Source organism: Andrena cerasifolii, chromosome 12 (assembly GCF_050908995.1).
Source record: "Andrena cerasifolii isolate SP2316 chromosome 12, iyAndCera1_principal, whole genome shotgun sequence".
NCBI lineage: Eukaryota > Metazoa > Arthropoda > Insecta > Hymenoptera > Andrenidae > Andrena > Andrena cerasifolii.
In genome coordinates this window covers 3,060,814-3,087,481 of record NC_135129.1, presented here as the reverse complement: position 1 = coordinate 3,087,481, position 26,668 = coordinate 3,060,814, and the positions used below count along the sequence as shown (strand labels likewise).

General features: G+C 43.8%; 1 protein-coding gene and 1 long non-coding RNA gene across 3 annotated transcripts in view; one reads left to right on the top strand and one right to left on the bottom strand.

Annotated features, from left to right (window-relative positions):
* Nucleotides 1–360: 360 nt before the first annotated feature.
* The window catches only part of LOC143375338 (furin-like protease 1), a 305,117-nt gene continuing 278,809 nt past the window's right edge, over nt 361–26,668 (bottom strand). For both annotated transcript variants that reach the window (XM_076824338.1, XM_076824337.1), the window contains 2 exons: nt 21,988–22,269; nt 361–2,212 (listed from right to left, as the gene is read on the bottom strand). In XM_076824338.1, the coding sequence (XP_076680453.1) occupies nt 1,773–2,212; nt 21,988–22,269 (722 nt within the window). In that variant the 3' untranslated portion in view covers nt 361–1,772. The remainder of the gene's footprint in view (nt 2,213–21,987; nt 22,270–26,668) is intronic.
* Nucleotides 10,399–11,713, top strand: LOC143375340 (uncharacterized). Its single transcript, XR_013086880.1, has 2 exons — nt 10,399–10,530; nt 10,564–11,713. It is a non-coding gene; the product is annotated as an uncharacterized LOC143375340 (long non-coding RNA).

Genomic DNA, 26,668 nt, shown 5'->3' with positions numbered 1-26,668 from the left:
TATTTATCCACGAACAATACTGTGCAGAATACTAAAGAGAATCAAGTCGCATAGAATCATAATTGTGTGTGTACCAGAATACTTGTACCGTTGTGTAACTGTTGTGTCGTCATCGTGTTAGTGGTAACGTGTTGCGTACTGGTTGGCCCGCGACACCACATTAAGCTGTAAATCAAAATTGATTCATTAAAACTTCTCCAAAGCTTGGCTGCGAGTCTAGTAATTATAAAAACAAAAAGTAAACTAAAAGACAAGACTGAATCTTTGGCGTTTCATCAGGATGAGACGTTAATCGCCACCTAAAATAATTATCATCGTTTAGGATGTTGGGCTTGCAAAACAGAAGATCAACGCTTATCATTAGTTTCGATTAATAAAATTCGTTTACTATCTCGTTCACTTTACATCGCTAACAAAAACAATTAACAGTGTCTCGTTGCTTCGCACTGTTAATCGATTTTTACAGTAACGTGTGTATCACATTACCGAGGCAAAGTATCATTCGCTCTGCCTTCCTATTCTTACGTATTTGCAGCAAGGAGCCGGAAAAAGGGAGCCTCGGACGCTGGGACTCGAACCCGCGATTTTCAGAATCGTTTTGCGCCGTCGCCAACCCCGATTTTCCGAGGTCTCCACATTCCGAACTCTTACGAATGAACGCCACCTATGTGCTTTGCACCATAGGCCGTTTCCTAAAACGTCAGACGCCTACAACCGAACGCGTCTAAAAACTGTCTAACACTGAAATTTTCATATCGTTTCCACTTTCCAAAAATAATTCAATGGACCCACTTGATCAACGGATTAACAAAGTTCTTCACGTTCAAAGTATTTGACTGTGCTCGGTGGAGAGCGATTTCCGCGAGGCACACCTGCTCTCTGGCAATGTTCAGAAGTCTTTGGCTGTCGCGAGATGTCGCAGCTCGCTGCGTTTCACTGTGTTACAGTAATTTACATAAATAGTATCACATAAGGACTTCCCTGGTGTATAAGTTACAAATGCGCTCGGTGGAGTTAGGAACTTGGACGCGACGCAAATCGTAACAACCAGTCGCGGCGCTAGGATTACTCTAATTTTGATTATCGAAGGGTGGAAGCCACTCGAATTAGCAGAAACTAAGGGCGAGAGTGTCTAGGGACTCTCAGCGACCGGGGGAGCGATAAGGGTTATCGGAAGTCCGACCTCGAAGACGGTTACTTATGAATACAACTTACTGTTTCTTCCTCTCGCAGATAAACTAGAAATCAGCTACGCGTAAATACCTAAATATGGAATCGTTAATCGGCGGAGGTTCGAGACTCAGTAAGCGTATGTACTAGTTCAGCTTCCAACGATTTGGAATCTCCAAACTTCTACACACGACACACACACACACACACCCGCAATTGTGCTAGGGAAAAGATCCAAATTTCGCTAACCAGTCCAATGCTACTAAATATAAAAACAAAAGGGAAACATCGAGTCCATGGCTACGTCATACCATTCAACGAACCATCGTTGCACGACACCGCGGATTCCCTCTGACAGTTACCCCGACTGCATTATTTTCGCGCACTGCTACCACTCGTCAACTTGCACCCTGTTTCGCGATCGTTAACTGGAATGTATTAAAAAGAGGCGTTCGCTCGAGCATCGTCATCTGAGAATACTGTTGAATCCAGCTGCACGGTCTTCTAGTTACTGTCGAATCGAGACGACTGGTTAAGCTGCAGGTCCCATGCAATGCCAGTTGCCACTCATCGACAGTCACAGTGCGGATCCTTCAACTCTTTCACTCGCTGTCGGAGAAGCCGCCGTTTTCCTGCAGCCTGACCACCTCCTTGTACGCGCTCCCGTTGCCAGAGTAGGACACTTTGCTGTAGGCGTAGGCTCCCTTCTTCCGCGAGTACCAGCTGACCGCCGTGTAAATGGCTGCGACCGTCAGCACGGCGATGTTGACGGCGAAGAGGATCGTCATCCTGTAGAACCAGACGGTGGACTCCATGGTCCAGTTGAGGTCCCTGAGGACGCACTGGGAGTCGCCGAAGCTGCTGAAGAACTGCGAGTCCTCGTGGCAGGCGGTGCACTCGGTGTCTGACGGGCCTGAGCAGGCCAGACAGGAGTAGTGGCATGGCGTGCAGACCGACTTGGTCTCGTCGGACACGCGGTAGGTCTCGGCCGGACAGTCGAGCACGCAGAGGCCGTTGTGGTGGTACCAATTCGGCTTACACTCTGAAAAATTACACATACATATTTGATGGCCCTGGTCTGTTCCCCACCGCTGCACGCGAGACTTGTTCTTGTGGTGTTGTGTGTGTGTTCTGTGCTTGTGTGGCTGCTGCAGACATACGGATGACAGTAGACTCGGACGGTAGACCCTAGAGACCAGTCTCTGAGGGTACAGTGACCCGGAGGTTCGTTTGACTTTTTTCAAGCGGCAGTCTCGTTATTCCTGCGAATTTGGGGAAAATCTCGGTCCCCGATGAAGCATTTCTGATTTGAAGATGAAGGTGATCGATGTGCAGGATATTTTTGATTAATTGGTTCGCAAGAGGTCTGGTCAGTCACTTCAGGTAATAGTTTTTGAATAAATGGCGCCATGAATTTTGTAATCGTCAGTGGGCGTAATTTAATTCGTAAGGAATTAGTGGGTATTCTACTGTGACGTGCGATTTTTTTTTTTAAGTTTTTCGGGATTTTTTTCCCCAGGCGTGACAGATTAGGTGTAAGTAGAACTTTCTTCACTGCAACTGTTTGCAAAACTTTAAACGCGTTTTTCTCAAAACAGTGTTTCAGGAAATAGTCGCCACAATGTCTCAAATTTCCACATCCTCAACAGATTTAGTATTTAATTCCGCAGAATTAGGCCAAAATATTTTGCTTTTCTAATTTTTATTTAATTTTATAGCTCGAAAAGGACGAAGGAAAATCGCGAAAGTCGACGCTTAATTTCCAAATTGCAGCCATTTTCAGAATTTTTGAAATTTCAATAAAAATCTGCTACCAACGATAGTCATGCCCGAATAATTTAAGAATCTTTCTGGTTTTGTTATTTCGGATGAACAGAATGACCAGAATTATGGCAACAAATCGAGCAATTTTTTCGTGGTGGTCTGCTTACGTGGGCTTTGGCGCCGTTTTTTTCATATTTTCACCCAAACGAAATTCTTATTCATAGCTTAAGGGGTCTCCCTATTTTGACGGCCTATATTTGTACATATTTAGGGAACATTTGAAAAAAAAATTAATAAAAAAAAACGGTACCTAAAACTTCAAACGCGTTTTTCTCAAAACGATGTTTTTCGAATTGATTAGCATGATATCTCAAAAACCAATCACCCGACTTACTTCAAACTTCGTATATATCTTCAGTAGATGTCTCATTCTCGTTGTTACTAAAACTAAGTCGGTGTTTGCAAAATTAGACTTTTGCGATTTAAAAAACCAGCGAATTTTTTGCAGAAATCGATGTCTGTTTTAAACTTCGCCATTTTTGTTTACTTTTCAGTATTTCTCATTTAATTTAGTTCAGGCGATAGCCACACTCATACAGATTGCACGATTTTTTACATTTCGTATTTTAGACAACTACAACGGCTGATTTTATGCTAACTATGCGCACATGATTTTTGTAAGGCGCTCTATTTGAAGCACTATAATTCCGGATACAACCACTATTTTTGCATCCAATTTTTTTCTTCATATTCTCTAAAGGTTGGCAAATAAATCCACAAAGATGGAAGTAAATGTATTCAATGGTTTCGTTTTAAAAAATTCCCGAAGTTCGCATGATTTTTCATCCGTCAAGGTAGGGAGACTTAAGATGTAATAAATATGCACTAAAAATTTCAACCTAAAAACCTTTCAGTAAGTCCATAAAAAAGAAATCCAGAAAAAAATTTGAGAAAATCGCATGTCACAGTAAAATACTCCCTTAAGAACCCGAAGAATGTACCTGATAGCTATATATTTAACTGATTAAAATGAGACGTCTCATACAATTCGAAACCTCCCCACCTTCCTTTTCCCCAAATTTGAAGAATCACACTGAGGCGACAAGCAATCTTCTTCCGAAGTAAACGAGACTTCAGCTCAAACACTTCATGCTTGCTTCGACGCGTGTATTTTTCAGTGGAACGATCCGAGGGATTCGTTAAACCGCCAAAGGTTTGTCGAACGACCCGTAATTACGCGTTCCTCGATCGATGCGCAAAGTTCTCAGATTCCCCCACGACGCGGTAACTCGAATTATCAAGTAAGATGCGCTCGCTGAGAGCAAGTTCGATGCGGCTCTCAGACCCGAGATATGTCCAGAGCGTCTTGACGGAGTTAATGGCAATGTTGGTAAACCCGTGCACGACGCGGAACTGTTACAATTAACAGCGATGGCAACCAGAAGTATCTAATTCCTCGTAACGCGGCACCTGGAATATCGCTAATTGGCGGCTAACGATCGAATTGATGCGGCGCGCCAGAAAATCCGAAATTTCGAGGGACGTGTCATCCATACGCGAATGCTTTTATGTAGTGTCGCAATGTGGTCGTTTTGTGGGCATTACATTAAACTTAGTTTACAGAAAGAAATTAAATAAATGGTATTCCTCTACTTAAACGTAAATGTCTCTTACAGCTAAGTCTCTATACACATAATTGCGATAAGCGATGTTCTATATCCTAATAATAAACAAGTATCTGTGGTCTCACGTGAATTAGGCCTCGGTGAATTGATAATCAATTGGTCGCGGTAATTTGTAACGTTAGTGCTTCTTTTTGTTCACTCTATTTTGTTTGAGATCGAAAGAATTCTTTCTACTTCTTTATTCGCCCAGCCCTAATGTAGGTACATTACATCAGCGTTATTTTATGGGAAAATTAAGCGAGATATATCTGTGTGATGTCAGCCTTGCCAGCCAGTATTAACAATAATTACTCACATAATATGCGCCTCTATTATGCATGCTCAACTATGTATGTTCATTACAAAATTGGTTGGAATTAAATACATATTCGAAGTGTGGACAGGCAGTATGTCGATGAATTTCGAAACTGCTACAATAGCCCACTGTTCTGTGGTTAATAAATAAATGAATAAATAATTTTATAGTGGATCAACAAGTATGGAAATAGTAGAATATTTTTCCAAATCTCCACCAGACATATTTCTAAAAGTGTTCACATTTATCTGCCGAGAAATATAAACAACTAATGTCTCTTCCATGTGTCGTCTATGCACTTAATTCGACTGATAAATTAAACAAGCATCAAAGCGCAAATAAACCTTCTTCCCAATTGCAAAAGAGAATCCAAATGGTTAGGCTTCTAAGAACAGCTGTCGCAGGCATTATACACTAGCGGTTAAACAAAGAAGCAAAATCACTAAACATAAGATCAAAGATTATAAAGCTGTTTAGTGGAAAGAAGAAGATTCGAGGAGTCGAGGTAAATTGAATCCAGCCAGACATCAAGTACGCTAAGCATCAACAAACGACAATCATATTACCAAACACACCAATGCGAAACAATTTCTCCTTGACTAATTCGACACGAAACTAACTCCCCTTTAAATACAATAATACACAAAGCAATCACTCTGAGCTTCCCTTAAAGCAACCCTTAATCAATAATCTGCGCGCAATCAAATGCCCAATTTATCGGAGCTGAAAATCTACTGACAAACAGCACGGCTATCGCTGTTCACGTGGATGTCAGTCACGGTTCAAGATGCTCGACTCGAAAGCAGTAATCAGCGAGAGGGTACAATATAGGAACATTATAGAACGATAGAGAAGTAAGACTCACCGTGCTGGTGAAGCGATCAGGGATAGGTGTTTGTATATATTTTTTTGTTTTGGTTGTATTGGTTGTGGATGTGGATGTGGTTGGTGATGGTGGTTGGTTGGCTGGTCTGAGAAAATCCGCGCCGCAACTCGCCCAGCGGTGAGGCCAAGTACCTAAATACGTTTTCAGCGACCTGCTATGGAGTAGAGGGATAAAGCGACACGTGACACCTCGCCGGAGACAAGTAATCTTTCTTTTCACCTCCGATCCGCCGGGGACCCGATTTCGATTCTTCTGTATAAACGCCGCGACGGCCACTCGCCCTCTTTTTTTTTCTCCTCTCTCTCTCTCTCTCTCTCTCTCTCTCCATTCCTCCCCTCTTGCGCGCGAACACTTGCCAGGCTCTTTTTCGAGGGAAAACTCAATTTGTCGGGCGGAAATTGCCGCGAATTTTCCGCTGGACTTTTTGCACGTTACACCCGATAGCGGGCTCTCTTGTCAATGGATCCTTCATGGTGGCTTTCTGCCGTTCGTATTCGCCGGGAATAATTGATCGGGGCGCACAATGACTCACGGATCTGTTCGGGGGGGACAGAGATACAATAACGCTTTCGCAATTGCAAATAAAGTTTATTGGCTTCTGGGATATTTCTGTGTTTTACTTTGCGCGCAGCTTTCTTGTGTTTCTTTTTGAAATTGACGCGTGATTTCGTGTTAGAATTTACTAGTGTTTTAAAGAATTTTGTGTAGTTTCTGTGTGACTTGAAGTTAGTGAGTCTGGAGCTCTGTTTTGTTAGTTTCGTTTGGACAAATTCGTGAGTCACTATACCCTGTGAATTTAGTTGAGTTACTTTTTTCTGTAATGTGTTCACGAGTCTCAACGAAAAGATTCAACGAATATACATTCATAGTTTAGATTCTACGTGAAATGTGACAGTTTTCGGACGAGCAATCTTGTTGTCTATGTTACAGGCTTTCGATCACGAGCTTCATCCGCAGGATGTTGACAGATTTCTCTGGTAGACAGGATATTGCTCGAGAAAATTTGCTCGATACAGGAAAGCGGGGAAGCAAACGTGTAAAATCGAAAACTGAAGTCGCGAGTATATTACACGGGAAGGAAGAGCAAATTTTAGTGATTAACTCGCTGTGAAAATTGCAAATTGTCGTGTAACTTTCAAGAAAAAAATGTTACTTATCAAAATAACGAGTTATATTTATATATACCAATCTCCACCATGTTACTTCTGACAATTCAAAGTTGCGTTTGATTAATCCTCAGCAGGTACCACGGGGGTCCTTCGAGCCACAAAAATAAAATAACAAACCATCCACTCCCTTTTCCTTTTTAATATCGAATATTCACCCAGTGATAATCAAATCCTCTAACACGTCTCACCATTCATTATTCAGTTTTCAATTTCCATAATTGTTTCGCATTGAATCTCAAGGACCCCTGGTACCAAAAGTTAACTAAAATTTCTGAGACCTCCTGAGGACTAATTATGCACGACACCGTTATTAGAAAAATTAGGAGAAAGAGAAAGGTGTTAGAAAGTCCAATTGCATATCAGTTATTTACAGACGCACTTACAGAAAATTAATGGCCACGACTACGTGCATGTCGCATAAAGTATTCACAGAATAAAATTCCGAACATTTGTTAGTTACAATCATAGAATAGGAACACATAGAATTACCTTCGCATCTCTGCATTCGTATTACATGCAACAAGACATTCCTCCAAACCCCATCCGCAAACACAAGCATGCAGCACCAAACCTTTCGAGAATTTCCAGTGGAAGCTTGAAAGAAGTGCGCAACCCCACAAATCTGCGGTTAAAAGTTCGAAGATCTTTCTGGATGGATGGAGAAGAAATTAACAGGTGTCTCGTCAGCAGAGAAACATTTTAGACACGATGCAGTGCGTAAAAGAATTCCTAGAAAATCGCAGAGTTCAGAGCGAGACGCGTTACCGAGTCGCTAGACAGAAATGAATAGATGAAAAACTTAACACCAGCTTCGCCTGTGCTTCTGGCTTTTCACGGCGGAGCTGGGCTATTAGGCGATATTGCTTAACTAGGCGAACTGTTAAGTATTTTCATTATTCAAATACAGGCATTATAGAGCCCTTCACGCAGAGTTCACGTGGAGGCCCGCTGAATTATTCATGAGTCGCAAGCAGAAAACTTTCCGTATACACGAAAGTTAAATTAAAATCTATTCCTATGTCAACTTTTAACATTCCCTCCCCTCTGCCGCGTTACCTTGCGCCCCTGAATTCGAATCTCGCCAGGTCCCTTAATTAAAATTAATCTTCCCATCGGACTCGATTTACCGCCGATGACAACCACCTTCCATTAAACATTTCGTACGGTCCATCGAGGGCGACTACACTCTTCCACCGTTCTACCCAAAATCTACCACCCCTTGAGCCTCCCCCCCTCGATATTACCAGCCCGAGAGTGTCCATCACCACAAAATATTGCCAAGCACCGTGGAAGCTACTAATTTCCGAATCGGGCGGTCGATCATGCGACAAATAGCCTTTGTTACCGTAGGGCACAGCCGCGGAAATTCGCCAAGCATGCAACTGATACAGCAGAACGCTGCCCGGACGCGCCATCGTGCACGCGAGGCATGCTTTAGTGGCACATACCTGTCGTCCCCTGAATATAAATAACAAACCAGATTAACCGCTACGCACCTCGAGCAAAGATCGAGCCGAATAAGAATTGCCCTTACGCGATTAATAACGCCACGCAGACTTCTTATTCAGGATATTCTCCCCTTTTAATTCATCCATGATATACAAATTTCAATGTCGCATATAATGGTTCGTAGTAGTTGCAATTACTTATACAATATATATTATGTATATGCGTACATAAACGTACGTGGCGAGCCCCGACACCGCTTTCGTGCGCCGCGTTCCTCCTCCCTGTTCCTTTACCAATCGGTCCGTAATTGCACGGCGGGGGAGGACCGAGCCCCCCTTATTCTCACCTGGCAGGATCGTCGAGCACCGTTTCCCGGGTTGCGAGACAGAAGGAACCGAGGAACAGGCAGGGCGAAAGTGGCGCGAAAACGTGGACGAACGTCGGGCTCTGTTCGCGCCTTACGTCTCCTCCCTTCCCTCCTCCCCTCAGAACTCTATAACTTAGGATATGTCGCCTTTCCAAGCAAAGATACATTTTACATTACATACAAACATTTACAGTAGATACATTAACAATATGGTGGATCGTGCCACCGCTGGACAGCTCTGGATATCCGAGCCGATGGGAGCCATTTCACTTCGCCGCGCTCTAAACGCTTCTGTTCCTGCGAGGCGCGTTCAACGATCTAATGGAAATTCGGTAGGCGAGGATCGATAGTAGCGTTTACAGTGAATTTATCGAGGGGTTTCGCGTTCTTCCCACCTCCAAATCCAGAATTCAGAATTCACGTTCGAGGGCGCTTTAAATTGTGAATTTAGCTTTTTGGCAGGTTAAGGAGTGATTAGAATTTTAAACATTTGGGCAGGCTCGTGGAAGCTTTGTGGTAGAGAGAGACTGGATTAAGTACAAGGTCACATCACAGAGCTCAGATTCCGAGAAATGAACGGCGTTTTAGGGAGTTTCGTGGAATCCAGTAGTACGGCTCAATAATTCCTGCGACGTATGGAATTCTTTTGTTAGATTCGATTAGTACCGACTTCCACTTCTAAATTCTTGGTTTACTGATGACGAAATCATTCTCCAACCACTGCAATTTTTACTTAGAAGCCTTTCTAGGGGGAACTATGAAGGGAAGCTAGGTAATCCGAAAGCTCAGAAAAATATGCAACTTTGTGCGCAAGTAGAGAAGTTCATCCATAACACAAATATTATTTTTTTATTTATTATCTGCTATCTTTTGTCTTGTATTATTTATTACGTATTATCGAATTCAGGATTGGTGGTAAGGGTAACTTGAGAAGTATACATTTTTCGATAATTATTTTTACGCAGTTTCGTAGATACAAAAAGATGCAACTTTTTTCCAGATATTCCACGTAAAAAATTCTGCAATTTTTTCAAGTGGTGATTTCACCCCCTAAAACCGCACCACGGCACCAACGAAAAATATATATTTGTGTTACGGATCAACTACTCCACTCGCGCACAAAGTTGCGTAATTCCTGAATTCTCGGATTGCCTAACTTCCCTTGTAAGAAAATCAAGCTCGAGTTAACACCTTTCACGAGCCACTATCCGAGCCTTCCACGACACGAGAAGTATAGTTCATTATTGTCACGCGACGATTCCACGGCATTGTCGAATATTCTACAGCCAGCTCGGCCGACAGTGCAAATTTCATTAAAATTAATTCCCACCGTCCGATCGTAATTTAAACGTCAAAGCTCGACTCCGTCTACCTATTAAGTACTGAATCACGACGCCAGCCCATTGTTACAGTCGAACTAACCACCCGGCCGTTGATTATTGCCATTTTCAACGCGACCTCCTATCCTACCCACCTCCTTCCAATCCTACTCGCGCTATTCCACGAAGAAACACATTCGAACTCTCTAGAAAGACGATCCTCTTCGTACAAAATCTACGGGCAGGGCCGACGAAACGATAATTACCGTAATTACGCAGGGGCGGATTAGTGCGTAGGCCAAGCAGGCTGCAAATTTTTGGGAACGACGAATTTCGGGGAGGGACAAATTTCGAGCGCAAGAAATTGGGAAATTTTTAAACACAGAGACTTCGCACACCTTTAAAAACAATTCTCTATTTTTTCATGTAGCGAATTAGAGAAAACTCACACGCGAGTAGCCATATTGAATTAATTTTGAAATTGTCTCGACTCTTTTCGATTAAAATGTTTGATGATACTTCGCGAAAAGGGCGGCAGACGTTACCCTGGGGGCGACGGGTCTCAAAATCCACCCCTGTAATTACGTGAAAGCTGAAAATCGTCCCATGGAGCGTCAGAAGTTCGACTGTCCAGCCGTGGCGTCCTCATGCGTATTGTACACCTCGGAAGATACTTCGCATCTGAACGAATCAAAACACATCCAAAAAGTCCTTTACCAATGCTTTGTCCACGCTTACACCGTTCGTACCCATCTCGCTCGACTACCAACACGCCTCCCCGCTGATTAAGGTAATTGACTCTTATATTGTTAGAACTCCGATCTACGCGGAACAGTCGGGCGCGTTACTTTCGTTTGTTTTCTTCTTGGGATTCGGAAGACGGCTCTCTATTCTCGTCGTTCCTTATCCCGCCTGCACCGCGTCTCTGTTATCCGTCCCTCCATCGACGGGACGAAGATGCTCGAGTCGAGACAGTGCTTTTGAAAATATATTCGGGCCTCCGACTAACCCTCCGTTTAGAGATTCTTTCCCATGCTGCAAGCGTCTCGAGATTCGATGTCGACCGATCGGCTGGAATTTCGAAGACCTTTGGTTTCAAGTGTCCTCGAAATTCCAGCGAAGGTCGAGGCTTTTTTGGAGAGGGCTTGCGAATTCTTTGGACTAATTGGCAGTGGTGGAACGTGTAGGGGGTATAATCGTTCATCGGTGGCTTCGAGATTCGGTGGATTTGTTTACTCGGTTTAGGTGTAGCTCGTGGGTGGTTGGTTTTGTTGTATTTGCTAGCTTGCGCGAAAGGTCGAAGGAACGATAGTCGATAGCTTCGTCGTTGAAGGTTTTGCTCGAGTTGCATCGGCGTTTCGTCCATTGCACGTATGTATGTACAGTTATTATACACAGCTATGTCTGCAAGACTAACCCTCTGTAAGCCAGGCATTTTAATTACCGAGGGGTGACACGGTTACTGTAATAATGTGGTAATATTCCTTGGCGAAAGGAATATGGAAGTGAGTGTGGATGCTCTGGAGACAGACGTTCGCAGTGCTTTTTAGGGTCTCTTGATTTTTCTAAAAAGAAAGTTGCGAGTTCGTGTTGGTTTATAGAGGGTTAGGTACGAGCACATACGTAAGGGCATAAAACAGTGTCAGTGGAGGTTTAAAATATAAAATGTGCACCGTAATGCTCGCAGATTTACATACACTACTAATTATCAAGTTTGAGGAATGATAGAAAATATAATTCTGAAAATTACTTCAGGTAAATGATTCAGAATATTAGGCAAGTGGCAGCATGAGTCGATGATACTATGGATCAAAAATTCTCTTGGGTACACCTTGCATTAGATTATTTTTAAATTACCTATTTAGTGTAGAAGCAGAAATGCTGGAAAATATAGTTTCTCTTTAACCTTCGGATGTCACACTGGGTGAAAATCACCCAGAATTTGACTTTGAGGTAAAATAGCTTTGAGGCATCATTGAAAATGGTACTACTGTGTAAAGATGATGATTCTTAAAATGTTAATTTTCAACGATGACTCAGAATTTTTGCGACATAATTTAACACATAACTAGTTTTTAAACAGCAGCTGATTGAGAACTGGCTTGGGTCAAATCGCCAACCGAGGGTTAAACGAAAGCTTTGATGACATTTTATGATAATTGTAATATAACCAATCTTTCCTAGTACGTCACACAAATAGAATTCTATTTAAAGAAACTCGAAGAATATAACTCCATCATCATTAAACAGTCACCTAAAATCTGAATCCTGGAATATACAAAATGGCACTCAAAAAGGTGTTCCTCGTCAATCTCTAATCGATAGTATAATCCCAAAACTCTGACTCCAAATTTTCTAAATAAAGCTAAACCATTCGAGCAATTCCATTTCCCTCTCCCACGATATTCTCCAAAAAAATAACGCGACAGTAACGATTCCACTCACTGCGAGCTGAATCAATATTCCCCCGAAAAAGTATGTCCCGAGGATCGTTCAATTAATCGAGATTAAATCCGCATCTCAATTACCCCATCGCGACGCGTGGACTTTTAATACCAGCCGCGCGCTTACCATGACAATTACCGAACAAGGATAATTACAATATTGCCAGATGCCCGAAACGGGATCGTTCATCTGGCTTTGCTGAACGCGGGCTCGTTAAATTAATTAATCATCCACGCCCTTTATGCTCGTTACGTATGGCCCCCTGCCGCAGCCTCCCTTCTCCGCTTTTAAAATCAGTGTTATTGCGATATGCTGGTTGGCGGTGCCTAAGCGACTAATAAATTAAAAGCTAAATATACATAGATTCGGAGCAGCGCGCTCGATTGCTCGAAATCATCGCGGAACGTAAACGATAGTGAGGATTCTCGCTCGGTGTCTCAGAATCGTCTAAGTACAGGCGACTGAAAGCTCAACGGGTGCAATGATCGCCCTGGTCGCGTCAGCTATTAAATATTATACATGGGAAGCGTATTCTCTTGCTTTTCATACCATTAACTTAAAATATACAAGCGAGCCCATCCCGTAAACGAATGCTGCGCGAGAATTCCGCGAGTGTCTCCGCGAACACCAAAAAAGGAAAAGGGGTGGGGAAGGAGACTCAGTGGTTGAATTAGCTCACTGGGGGGAGCTAATTGTGCGTGTGGTAAGTACGTGGGAATCGATCTCTCGTAAGTACGTTCTAGTGGGTTTTACAGGGCTGTCTACTTGCCCCAGGTCGGCTGGCTCGTTGGAAATTGTCGAATTAAACGTACTGCGACACGAACCTGGGTAATTAACGAAGACAGGTTTGGGGTGGTCCATGTCTTCGACTGATCACGATTAGCTGATCGTTAAGGAGGGAACTTCGTGTAGATGACTAAAATAAAGCCTGATTTTTTTAAATTCTTTTTCTGAGAACTTATTTGTTCTGACTTGTTGAAATGTTTAGGATGACTTAGTACATATTTAAAAGTGTAAATAAAATTTTCATAATAGGAAATAGTAGTTCCCAACGGCCACGGCGTTAAAGGGATCAATTAGCGCACAGCATAACGATATTTGACCAATCGACTTCTACCAGTGCATAGATATAGAAAATTAAATTCTCCTCTAGGTAACCCTAGAAGTTTAACTGTATTATTCAATTATATAGTATCATCCATTGCACAGGGGAGACGGAAGTTTTTCGTAAGAATCGCTATCTTTTAGTTTCAAGTCCTATCATTTTTTTAATAAAGTACTTTTTATTATTCTAATAGGTTCATCCTTAGCGTAATCTTATTTAAAAAAGAAAATGTAGGTGTTTTTTTTTGCATGAGGCGACTACAGTGGATGATATTCTGCACGCCAATTCATGTATCGACATATATGAAATATTATTTAAACAAAATATTTTTAAAATTTTTTTTTGCATATGTACTAAGTCATGCTGAAAGTTTCAACAAGCTAGAATAAATAAGTTCTTTGAAAATAAATGCCCAAAATCAGTCCTCATTTTAGTCATCTATACGAAGTTCCTCACTTTAAGAATGAGAGTAGCTACGTAGGAGGGTATTGCAATAGTTTCTGTATTTTTATCGGGAGATTCAAGTGGTTTCTGCATTTCCTAGAATTTTGAATCTTCTCTGAGTGGACGAAAGAAACGTGGAGTTGAAATGATAACCGATATAAGTGCCAAAAGAAATGAGGAATAATTTTTTCAGTGGAAAGCTATGTAAATTCCATGCGGAATACTGCGGCAAAAGTGATAAGTGGTAGAATAATTTATTTTAACTGTTAGGACTGTCGCGAGGTAGAGCAAAAATCGTAAGTGTGAATTTCGCTGTGGCGAAAACCGATGAAAGTGCCAGCATTTATTTTATTTCTCTCGAAATCTGAAAAGGTGGTACACTTACGCTGAAACTCAATCGCAAAAAAAGAGCGATAAGCGACAAAATCACCAAACACCCTTTTTTTGTTTCTACTGAAAATTTTAACTACTGGCACCTACATCGTTTACCATTTCACCCCTTGAAACATGTAGAAGGGTTCTTTCAAACGAGACACTCGGTGCCCAGCGATCGATGGACACCAAAACTCACCAACCACTGCTGAGACATGTCAGTGATTCAGTCATCAGAACTCCCGATTCCCTTTCCTTTATTAGAGCCATAAGGAACCCTCTGGTTAAAACATTCACAAGGGGAGGCTACCGAGAACCCCCGCCTCGATCTTGACCTACTTCCGCAGAACACGAAATCCCCGTCGCCGCGAACAAAATATCCAGGAAAGAGAAGTCACCCTAAGAGTATCTACCTTCAAGCAGCGATTAAACTTCCCCGTAGTTTCTCCGCGTACAAGCAAGGAACAACACAAAGAGCAAAGCAAAAGATTGAAAGGGGGAAGCGACGTATGATCCTGACGTGAAAGCTAGCAATTTCAGCAATGGGCTGTCCGACGATTATGCCAGTCACCAGTCGCCCAAGTGTCTCCCCTGAATGAGCCTTTGGGTCCCATCATTCAGCGGGATTTCATGCGTAAATGGAGATTCCGCATTTGAATGAAAATTCACGGTGACCTGGTTAACCGACGGGATAAGCAGAAATCGAAGGGCCGATTCCCCGGAAGGGATGAAAGGCAAACGCTTGGATTTAACGCGGAGAGCCACCCTCGCGCTGGAAAATGATATGTGATAGCATGCTCGGTCGATCGCGCTGGATGCCGCCCGGCTACGTGAAAAACGGCGATAAACCCGGTTGTTTTCGGGAGAGGGTTTCGGTATCGCTGTTCAATCGGGCGCCATTACTGCGCAGCATCCGGTTACAGTGATACGGCTCGCAATAGAATAACAACGGACAACAAACAGACGCTGCTCGATAAACGAACGATAACAATTGACACGCCCGGCCCAGGAGCGGTCTCTTCGCTATTAAAAATATCGTACAGGCTAACTATTTCGGCGTGGTTCGAACGAACGAACGGAGGAACTTGTTGGGATAGGTAGAGCTACAAAGGGAAGCGTTCCGCGGAGGATAAAGAAGATAGTAATGTACGGAACAGTGTCGTGTTCCCAGTTCCTGAAATTGGTAATTCTGGTTTGGTGTCACTGCAGTTTTCTTGGGGATAAACTTCGGGACAGTTTGTAGGAATATCGGCGAAGGGGTACACGACAGTGTTTCATTAATCGGTAAGCAGATAGGGGTGGAGGAGAACGCGGTGGTTGAATTAGGAAGAAAAGCAGCGGTTCGATCACAGACGAGAATTAAAGACGATGGATATACAGCAGGTTCGCAGAAATTAAACTAAATTGCCTTCGTTCAAGTTTAACCGTGGAATTCGTCCACTATCGCCGCGCGTTCCCTCGGTTTTCTGATGAGAAGAATCTCGATTGGAAACGAGGAGAAGTGTATGCAAAGCGATTTTTGTATCGCCACGTGGCAGGCTCGCGTCCCGATCGAAGTGAGTGCAATTAAACTTCACGTCGTAGAGTTCCTTTCAACGAGAGAGGTCATTAGTATTTTCCATTCGACCTTTCCTTGTGGCTGACCGCCAATGATACCAATTAACAGTGAACTGGGTCGTTCCAATTCCACTGGCCTGCTTCTGCTTCTTATTTTCTTTCACTGGTTCGAGCAGCCATTAAAAGAATTCTCACGTCTCGCGGGATCTCTCGTGTGCCCGCTCCCCAAGCGGAATTTCATTCACAATCGAGCATTCTCGCAATCTTCTTGATATGCAAACTCACCCCCTCGCGCGAAATCTTCGTAAAATATATAATGTCACGTAATCCCTTCGACGCTAGTCGAATAGCAACTGAATTGCAACAGAGACACCTTGCGGCAGAGAAACCGCGACAGTGGTTTCATGTCTCATCCAACTCGATAAGAAATTAAAGACGAATGATTCTTAATCACCCCTGTTCGCGTTCATCTTTAAGGGGGAATTCTACCCTGTGGGTCGCCGATTTTTTTGTAAATCTAGATTTGTTGCTGTATCTGTTATCGTTCATTTTTTATTTAAAGAAGTGTTTCCCGGTTTTTGGGCGAAATTGGATTCATATTTTTCAGAAGCCTGCCATTTTCTATTTTCCTTAATGAATATACTACCATAGGTATCCACATTCATATAGATTAAGAGTCTCTTTTCCTTTTCGTGTTTTAAATAATCCTTAGTGTACCTACTTTCCATCAACGCCAGGACCACCCAATTTTTGGTCAACTGTACCTACCATATTTCTCTTTTTACCGTTACACAAAAATTCAGAACAGTAGTTCAAGATACTATAAAACAGCCTGTGAAATATAGATTCAATTCACCGGACATTTTTCGCGCAAAAAATTCCCAAAGAATCGCCTATTTTTCGACCCCGCAAGGTAGAATCCCCCCTTAATTAATAATTACCATCTCCACTAATATAATCCAAGCTATTCCAAAGGGCGCCTGTTAAACGCTTTAATCGCGCCTCGCCATAATCAAGGCAAGCTTCCAATTAAAATCCCCGCCGCGAACGAAAACGTCGAAACGATATCATTTTGCATCTCCCGTATTCCGGCAGCCGTGTAAAATATTTCCGTGAAGTTCGATATGATAGCAGCGCCAATTGCCCGCTCTACCTCTCGTTTAACGAAACCACGGCCCGGTATAAAATTAATAGAGCACGGCGGAAGGACGATAAGTTCGATCGCGAGTACCCGCGCGTGTTTTCGTTGGAAAGCCCGTCGTTTAAACGGCGATCTTCCTTCTGATCGGCGGTCCGAATTCAGGAAGCGTTTCAACGAGGAAGGAGCAGCAGTGCTCCATCGTCCTGCCACCCTTTGCGAGCGTTGAAATAGCGGCGCAATTGGAGGAACATAAACGATGTCCCCCGTGGATGAATTGGGTCGTTCGACTCCTCTGACCAGGGCTTAACTAAACATTTCGAGCCTTCCACGCGCGTGCCCCTTCCGTCAATTTCCATCAATTTTTTGTTTAACGATATCCTCTTCGGCGACCCAATTTTTCCTCCACCCTCCCCCGAGGAGCTCTTCTCGATCGATGCTCGGGGAATCTCCAATTTCTATGGTAACACATCCGTGGCAGAAACGGTCCCTCGCGGTGGCCGAACCTCGCGAAAGTTGCAGAATATATTCCTGATGGCGCATTTCGGTGGGGTGTATTTAAATTTCGTTATAGCTCTCGCGCACACGTGTACCTCTTTATTTCCCATTGTCCGGGCGGATTGAATTCCGCCCCGCGTTAATGCTGCGCGCGATTTCATTTCCCTCGTCCAGCAGCAATCTGCCATTCTTTTGTTTCCACGTGTATCTGCCTGATTGTTTTTATTTCCCTCTGCGCCGGGGATGAGAAATCGCTTGTCAAGCCAGCCTCGATAAGGTATTCATTTATAATGTGTATTTCGTTCCGATGAATTATTCCGGCGATCGGCGGGGATAATGTTTTCAATTAATGGAGTTGTGCGGACGGTCCTGCGACTTCCAGCGGTTAATTTTGTTCGGCGCATCGAGCGCTTGCCAGTGGAGAGACAGCTCTCGCAGTTCGGTCTTTATTGTCGGGCTTTTCATCTGGGCGGAATGGTACGCGCAAGTCGGTGAGTTTTATTCAAATTTCGCTTGTATCTTGATCCTTTCCCCTTGTGTTATTGATCCTTTCCAGATGGATCGTTTTATTATTCATTTTAATTAAGCGCGAGGGCTCGATTTATTTCGATGAATCGAGAACACACATTTTCTGTTTCAATGGTATTTATGGTTTGCATCCGACTTTCAAGATGAAGATTGCACTCGTTGCGTGGGTAAATTGCGGCTGTTTGATCGTTGAAATAAATTGCACATTTTATATCGGTTTTCAGTGAACGATTCGTATCAGCGATTAAGTGGTTCGTTTTTTTTTTTGTAATCAGAGCAGTGATATCGTTTCACTTTGAAAATTATATTTTTCATCTTCGTTTAGTGGATGCATTGAAAGCTTCGTTTGAAATTACGATTCGAAAATGTTGATCGATTTCACAGAAAAGGGGAGTGGTTATTATCGAGTGGTTTATATGCGAAGAGTGTCTCATTAACTTTTACGTTCTCATAATACGCTTTAGCAGGTAATTCGCGCGATCTCAAAGCTTCGATTTTCGAGTTAACAAAAACGGACGATGAAATTTGTCGAACGTTCCAGGTTGGAGCGAATATTAAACAGAGATTGTTTAAATATTAAATTAGCGAAATACTCGATCGGTCATAGATCTTGGCAGAAACTAAACGGATGTGATTTTTCATGAATTATAAATAGCAAGTAGTAAAGCTTCCTTTTTGGAGAAAAATAAGGGTGAAATATTGGGGGTAATATGTGCACTCTACAAGAATTTACATAGTTCCAATAAGTTGCTTAAGGGGGTATTCTCTTCTAGAGGCACGAGAACTCTTTAGAGACAGGGCACAACAAAAAACTACACAGCTTTTACTCATTAGCATTATTCACACATGTTTATTAATATTTCAGTAGGTTGTAAAAAATGTCAGCTATATATTATAATAATTAATGGAGGTATGGGTTTTTCTCAAAACGGTGTTTTTCATGACGGTGCGCCCGATATCTCAACTTTTAGTAGGCCAACTTTTTCAAACACCTTCAGAAAACATATAATTGTAGCCGGTAGCAGAATCGAGTCGAAAGAGTATTTCTTTTAGATATTTAAGGCCGTTTAAAGACGAAAAAGACGCCAAGAATGAGTTTAAATTCAAAGTCTCGCCATTTTGTGAATTTTTTATTTTTTTTTTCAGAAATTTGGTCGGGGTTATTGCTAGACTCTTACTGATTGAGAATGCTTTTGTTTTTTTTGTCTCAGATCAGCGAAATAGCCGAAATCGTGCGCACCATATTTCCATTAATTATTATTATATATGGCTGATAATTATTTTGCAACTTCTCGAAATGTTAATAAATACGCGTGGATAATGCTGATTGGTAAAAACTGTGTAGTTTTTTTTGTGCGTTGTCCCTAAAGAAAGACGGAAAATTGCCCTCAGAAGCATATCAGTTTTGTTAGTTTCATTGCCTCCCTTAATTCTCAATTTTCCTCCAATTATCGGTAATAACCCACACAGAAACTTCACCAACGAGAAAATACACCCAAAAGCAAATAAAAATCTCCCCTCAAAAGTCAAACATGGAAAATCCTTTGAGTGCTTCAATAAACAACCGACCAATTCTTCCCACTATACCGAAAGTAAATTTTCAAAAACACTTGGTCCAGAAAAAAAAGCCGCGATCCGAAACAAATGAATAGTCTATGAATGTACGCCGCACTGCTCCCAGCTACACCGCCGTACTTTTTCGCCAGCAAACACCGATTTGCTGAGTGCACACATATCCCCCGAGTTTATAAACTGTCATACGCAAAAAAATTTCATTCCACCCCTTCGACATATTTTCCCGCGACAAATATCATCCCCCTTTCGAACCGCGAGCTTCTAAACCAAAAACGCTGCTTCAAATACCACGAATTCCAATCCAATTCCCACGCAATTTCTAATCCCCCGTTGCAATTCCGCTAAACGCCAATCGACGTTCAAGCCCCTCCTCCGACTGCCACGAAATTACGAACCGCTTCCTCTTGTCCGCAGCTTCTTGCCGTTTAAAATCGAAAGCAAGCAACCCAGTTACCCAGCTACCCCGTCGTTACGTAAACGTATCCCTTAGAGCCCCCTCTCGCCATCGAGCCCCGATGTATCTTCCTTCCTGTTTGCATCAGCCGCTCGTAAACGGTCCGCTATCTTTTTGTTTCGGCAGTGCTGATAGCCCGAGCCGGCGCTCCCGCCTCGGGGCAGAGTAAAGCTGCGAAGGGAAAAAGCGAGGGCGGCGAAAGATCGGCGGACAGGGGGTGCGCGAAGCGAGACAGAGGAAACCGCGGCCGCATGAAGCTGGATACGGGCGGATAAAAGTGAAACGTCTCGAGTGAAAGGGGGAGGGAGCGGCAACGAAAGAGAGATGAAAGGGGAGACGAGAGACTCTCCTCTCGTTTTGGGAACACGTTGGGCTCGTCTCGTCAATCGATACGCTTGGGGAAAAAGCTGTCAGGGAAAAGATCGTCAAGCTTCATCGTCCCCTCGTCTCATAATTCCTAGAATCATGCACTCGACGTGCAAGTAGCTCCTTAATGTCCGACAGACGTGACAATTTGGCACGCTAGCCCGGGGACTCGGTGACGATGATTGTACGCGTTCTAGAAGCATCCCCGAGCGACCAGCCCGCTGTTAGGCGGCGCTGGATGATGGCATATAGGCGTCTAGGCGGAACGTTGGCGAGTGTTCGGAACGGTTCGCGGTGTTCCCGTGTTCCTCGGCGATAGTACTACTAAAGTTACGCGAGGCAAGTTTTCCAGGATCGCTGTTGTGACGTCGCGAGGATCCGAGCGGAGTCGGGTGGAGTCCTCGCGCTGGCAGTTTCGCGGCTAGCTCCTCTCGGAGAGGCGTCTAGCGGACGTTTCGCGTCGAGCGTGGCCTTCGCGGGAAGCTCATCCAAAATGATTCCGCCGCTCAAGCGTGGAGGACACAATCCCCTGGTGCTCCGGATCGTCAAGCTGCTAGAACTCTTACTCTAATCCTCCTCGAGTGACCCCCAAAATTGAGCAATTAACTAAAGCCTCCCGCGCCGAATGATCTCGTCGCCCCGAAGAATCTAGTAGCGTACTCCGTGGAACAGAACGGTCCCTAATTGTAAGTTAGAACGCCGGGCGGGATCGATCTCCTCCACGCTCGGTCCCATGCTCTCGGCCACGACGAGCGACGTTAACGATCCACTCTACCGTCCAAGACGAACTCTCCCTACACGCGCGCAACCAGTCACAGAGGTCTCTCGTACGCGACACTTAATTGAACTAATCCTAACCCTAGAAACGACGCGCGTCTGTTGAGCGGTCGGCCGTCCACGCTGAGAAAGCACCGGGGACAGGCCCGCAGGACTCTTTATAAGCTCGATGCATCGGCAGGTCCGTCCTTTCCGCAGACGGGGGTTTTGGGGGTGGGATGGCCGGGCCGTTGAGAGACGCCCAGGCCCCGATACTCTGACGGGGCGTCGAGCCGCGTGTCAGGGGGCTCGAGGGTGGATCACAAAACACACAGAGTTTACGGGGGGTTGAAGGAGAACGCGTCGACACCCGGCCGCGAAGCTCTCAGGCTCGAGCGGCGCCGCGAGGGGCCGAGGTATCGATCGTCCTTGGATGTCATCATGAGCACCAGGGTGCCGTTGACGACCTGTCGATCGCGGGGTTCGCGCCGTACTTTCGTACGCTCGACGTGGTCGAGGCTGGTCCCGAGGCGCTCGCCCCGAGCTGGCTCCAGGCACTCGGCGGACGCTGCCAGCTGGACGCCAGCTCCCCCCAGCTGGCTCCGCCGGTCAGGTAGGCTAGAAGGAGTAGAATGAGGCACCCACCTAGGCACCTGCCCGCGTCCATGGAGCTGCAGCCGCTCGTCTGGTTCTCCGTCGTCGGTCTCTGCACCTCCGGGTGGGACACCCGCTCTACCTGCTGGCTGCCCGTCCACGGGTCCCCGTTCTCCGCCTCCACCGCGTTGTGCCTGGCCCCGATCGCGGTGTTGTCCTGGGTCACCTCCTGCTGGTTCACCGGCGGGCCCGGCTTGTCCCTGTCCAGGTAGTCGTCGAACTCCAGCGAGGTCTCTGTGCCGTAGAACACCAGCTTGTACTCCTCTAGGGTGTCTGGAACAGTTGGGCGATTCTTGTTAACTGGGCGGACCCAGGGCGGAGATTGGAGGGGTCGCCCTCGTGAGACGGAGGCAAGGTTTCGATGGTGATTGGAGAGCGATATGGTAAGCGTGAGAGAATTTGGATTTCATTTTTAGAATTGTGATTTCTCACGGTGATTAGGAAAGTGACGTAAGTCATGTATTTTCTGCTTCGAGATATTTAGGCAGGTGCATGTGGGCGTATTAAAATTTGTTTTTTATCTTTGAACAAAATATTTTATAACATATATGCACTTCTAATGTCAAGTTTATTTATCATTGTGAAATTTTATGAGCAACTTGTAGGAAAATCTGTTTTTTAAACTTTTGAATGTCTCTCAAACGTAGTTTTTCGATGTTCACGACTTAAATACAAAGATTTTTCGAAGAGAAGCAATTTTTACTTTTAAATACTTTGCCATTAACAACTGTACCATTTTTGCTAATGAATTCTTTACCACTATTTGTCCTAATTTTTCTCATATTTTCAGCATCATTAAGCGTATTTCGCGGTTTCCTTTTTTTTAACTTCTTGCCCCAAGTACTAAGCTTAATACATGATACACAAATATGTAATTACTTCCTTTCTCACAAATTAGTTACAGAGGACAACTGACTTGCACTCATTATGAAAGTGACGCTATCGCGTCATTGTTTACGAATATTTTGCAACAATTTTTTCATAATATTCAAATATAAGTCAATACAACATAAAATAAGAGAAGTCTGATTTTTTTTTGCTTCTTGGACTTACACCTCTTTCATAATCACCGGCACACTCATGATTTGGCACGTCTCCGGCTCATTGGGCGACTCTTTCCTCTACGAGGGGATACGCGTCTAGTTACGAGATGAGTGCACTATGGGAAGGAGGATCTATCGTTTCTCAGAACGTTTTGCAGGCGAGTGTTGGCACTGGGTCTTCTGATGGTCGTTTCTGAGAAACGATAGCGCTCGTGCATTGGAATAGACGTTGAGATAACGGGACGTATACATCGAGCTATGAGAAGGGTGCTTACGAGTGACAAATATAACACGTGTATGCGAGCATGCTGAAACTCAAAACGATCGGAGAATTCGCGAAACGTCTCGATGTACCTGTACTCGTGTCGAAACGTGGAAAACCATGGGATATAGTCACCTGTGTACTCGCATTGTGTATTGAGATGCAGCAGCGACGCACTCGAGTGCATGCTGAACGTTACTCTCCTTCGCAGGCAGGAAGATTAGAAGTAGAATTTGTAATTACCTTGCTCCGAGATAAATCGAAGATCGCGTACATACAGACTTACGTTTTACCTTTATTCAATCTACGATTCTAGTACTTTACGTGCCGACTTAACATAATTCTAGCTCACATTAAGATTTGCATTTCATTGTGCACACAAAGGTTCGTGACACTGAGAAATTATAATTCATACACAGTTTGAATAACAAAGAAGCGAAATACGTGATAACATTAATTACACTGTAAAGGGAAAGAAAAGAGTATATTATATATTAACAGTTTATATAAAATGCTAGACATCTTCTGACACTAAAATAATAATAAATATAAACAAGCCCTCTACGTGATTCACAGGCAGATGCAAGAGCGTGCTTAAATGAAAAGTAAATCTTTTAAACAAAACTCAACGTCGCCCCATAATTCACAACACGTCGAAATTACTCACAGACTCAGCAGCTTTTCCCCACCGTAGCCTTTAATAATTAAACACGCGGGACACTCTGCTATGAAAAATTCTCGCCGAAGGATGCTTCGATTAAGATTGAATCCCGCACTCGACAGGGGTCCTGGTTTTAATCTACTTGTTGTTAAAGCACGCGAGAAAATCGTATCGAACTGCGAGGCTCGGCAGGAATCGAGTTTCGAGAACGTGCTTCTCCTCGTTTTTCAAAAACGAATACTTATTAAAATGAAATTAAACGTTGCGGCGCCAGGGCAACGGGAGGAATTACCGACCGAGATCATCGATATAGAAGAAGAAAGGGTTTTTCAGTGCCATTTGTCTGGTTTTCGCGGCTAATCTCTGGCTCGTTCGTCTATCTCGATGAAATCGAACGACGCGAGCGATCAATCGTCGGGAATAATTCGCGGCGATTTGCAGCTCGAATGGTAATCTTAATTCCCGCTTGCCAGGAGCGACGGGATATTAATGATAGAGCTCGCTCGGAATCTACGCGGTCCCAGGCAACGTATCGCGCGAGATTAAAACCATCGATACTCGTAAAGGACTTCAATTAAAATCTTCACCTGAACTTTCCTCGTCCAACGGTTTATCGTTAATTAAAACGTTTGATGGCTGGGGTCGATCGATAAGCTGCCTGATTTTCCACAGCCGCGCGTGTTGCGAAGTTACTGGCAACCGCTCAAAGGAAGGGTCCCCGTCAAATTAATTTGTTTTTGCTAGATGGAACACCTGTACATCCTGGAACCGCGTGGGAGTAAACAGCGAGCGTCAATTCAGCGCGTACTGCTTCGCAGAGCAGAGAAGTCCTTTCTCTTGATTCTTGGCTGGCAACGTGTTCTTAAGTCCCGTTAATTACAATGCCATTTGAGAGCGGGCGCCAACACCCGCCCTACCTTAACTAGCCAAGTTGAACTTTTGACGACAGTTCGATAGAGTGGCATAATCTAACATTTCGCAGCAAATCACTGACAATAACGGATGACAATTTCACCGGGAATTTTGGCGCTTCCACTTACAAGGGAAGTTCGGCAACTGGAAAATTAAAAACAAATGTGAAACTTTGCAGAAATGTAGCTGAAGTGATGCTAATAATGTAACTATTTTTTTATTCGACGATAAAAAGGTCCTAAGGGTGAAAATGCCTCGTCAAAGGAATTGTGAGTTGTCATATTATCGTGAATATTTGTGAAATTGTATAAGATATTGGAAAAAAGTTCAATTAAAAGTTGCATGGCTTTCGATATCCTACAATATGTTGATAAAGAATTTTCGAAAAAGGTGTGGTGCCGATAAATTTTGAAAAAAAAATGTTTTTCGCAAATTTGTAATCGTTGCTATATGCGACATAAAAAACCGCAGAACTTTGAATTTAACTTCTGTTTCATATCTGTTACAGTTTTGTAAATACTCACGATAATCTGAAAACTTGAATGAAAATTGAAAATCTGAATAAAAAAATAGTCTCGTCATTAGCATCATTTGAGCTAAATTTTTGCAAATCTTCAGATTTTTTTACTTTCCCCTTGTCGATCAAACACTAACGATACCAGGGGTTGAAACGGTTCCGAGAATAACTGTTTCAAACTGTTATATATCGGTTCTGACTGAAACAGTTATGAAGAACCGATATTCGGAATAACTGTTATAAGGAACCCAAATTTCTGGATATATCGATTTCGGTTACGGTTCTGTAACGGTTATATATCGGTTTTATAACGGTTAAATATCGGTTTTATAACAGTATGGGGGCACGCCACATTAATAAGGGTGTAACTGAAACGTAACTTAAAAAAAAAAGTTTATTTCAAACTCCATTTGAGAATCAATTTATTCTTCACAGATTTATTATTTAATCATAATTTAAAAGGCGCATACGCATGCATGGTTGAGGCGAACGCAGCCCATAGCGAGAGTTTACTGTATGACCGATGTATAACAGTTACGGAACCGATATAGGCCAGAACCGTTTTCACTCGTAACTGTTTCAAGATTATTTCTGTTCTCATAACTGTGTTGAGGAGCGAAACCGATATCATAACTGTTTTCAACCCCTGAACAATACTCTATTAAGCTTTAGTAGAAGCCAAAATAAAAACTTATCTCCACGCCCACGCGTTCCATCCCAAATATTCGTTTCTACTGTGCCATTCCTCTCTGCACCCCCAATTACGAGCACAAAGAACCACTGCTCCCAAAGAATCCAGCTACCCACCCGTCTCGCAGAAAAGTGAAGCTTTCAGCGGCGGCATCGTGCCCGATTCGAGGGCCCAAAAGCGTCACTGTCTCTTTCGTCTGCTCGGCGTCAGCCAGCATCACTGTCTGGCCAGGGACGGGTGCATCCACTTGGCGTGCCTCGAGTGCACTTTGCGTTATCTACGCGCGCGACTACGCGCGGTGTCTACGGTCGTTCACCGTGAACAAACCGTGTTTCACGCGTTCGCGAGCCCTGGCCTTACAACGACGGCGATAGTGAAACAGGAGGGGTGGTTCCGGGGAGGGGGTGTCAATGTCGGCGGGCTGAGGAATTAATAAAGCGTCGCGACGCTGCCTGGGAAGTTTCATTCCCGCCGAGGAAGGACAGAAGTAGCGACTGAGCATTGCCGAATGATTTGCGATGTTGCGCGGGGGTATTAATAAAAAGGGGGTGCAGCGAAGCTGAGACACGAAGCAGCGGTAATATCG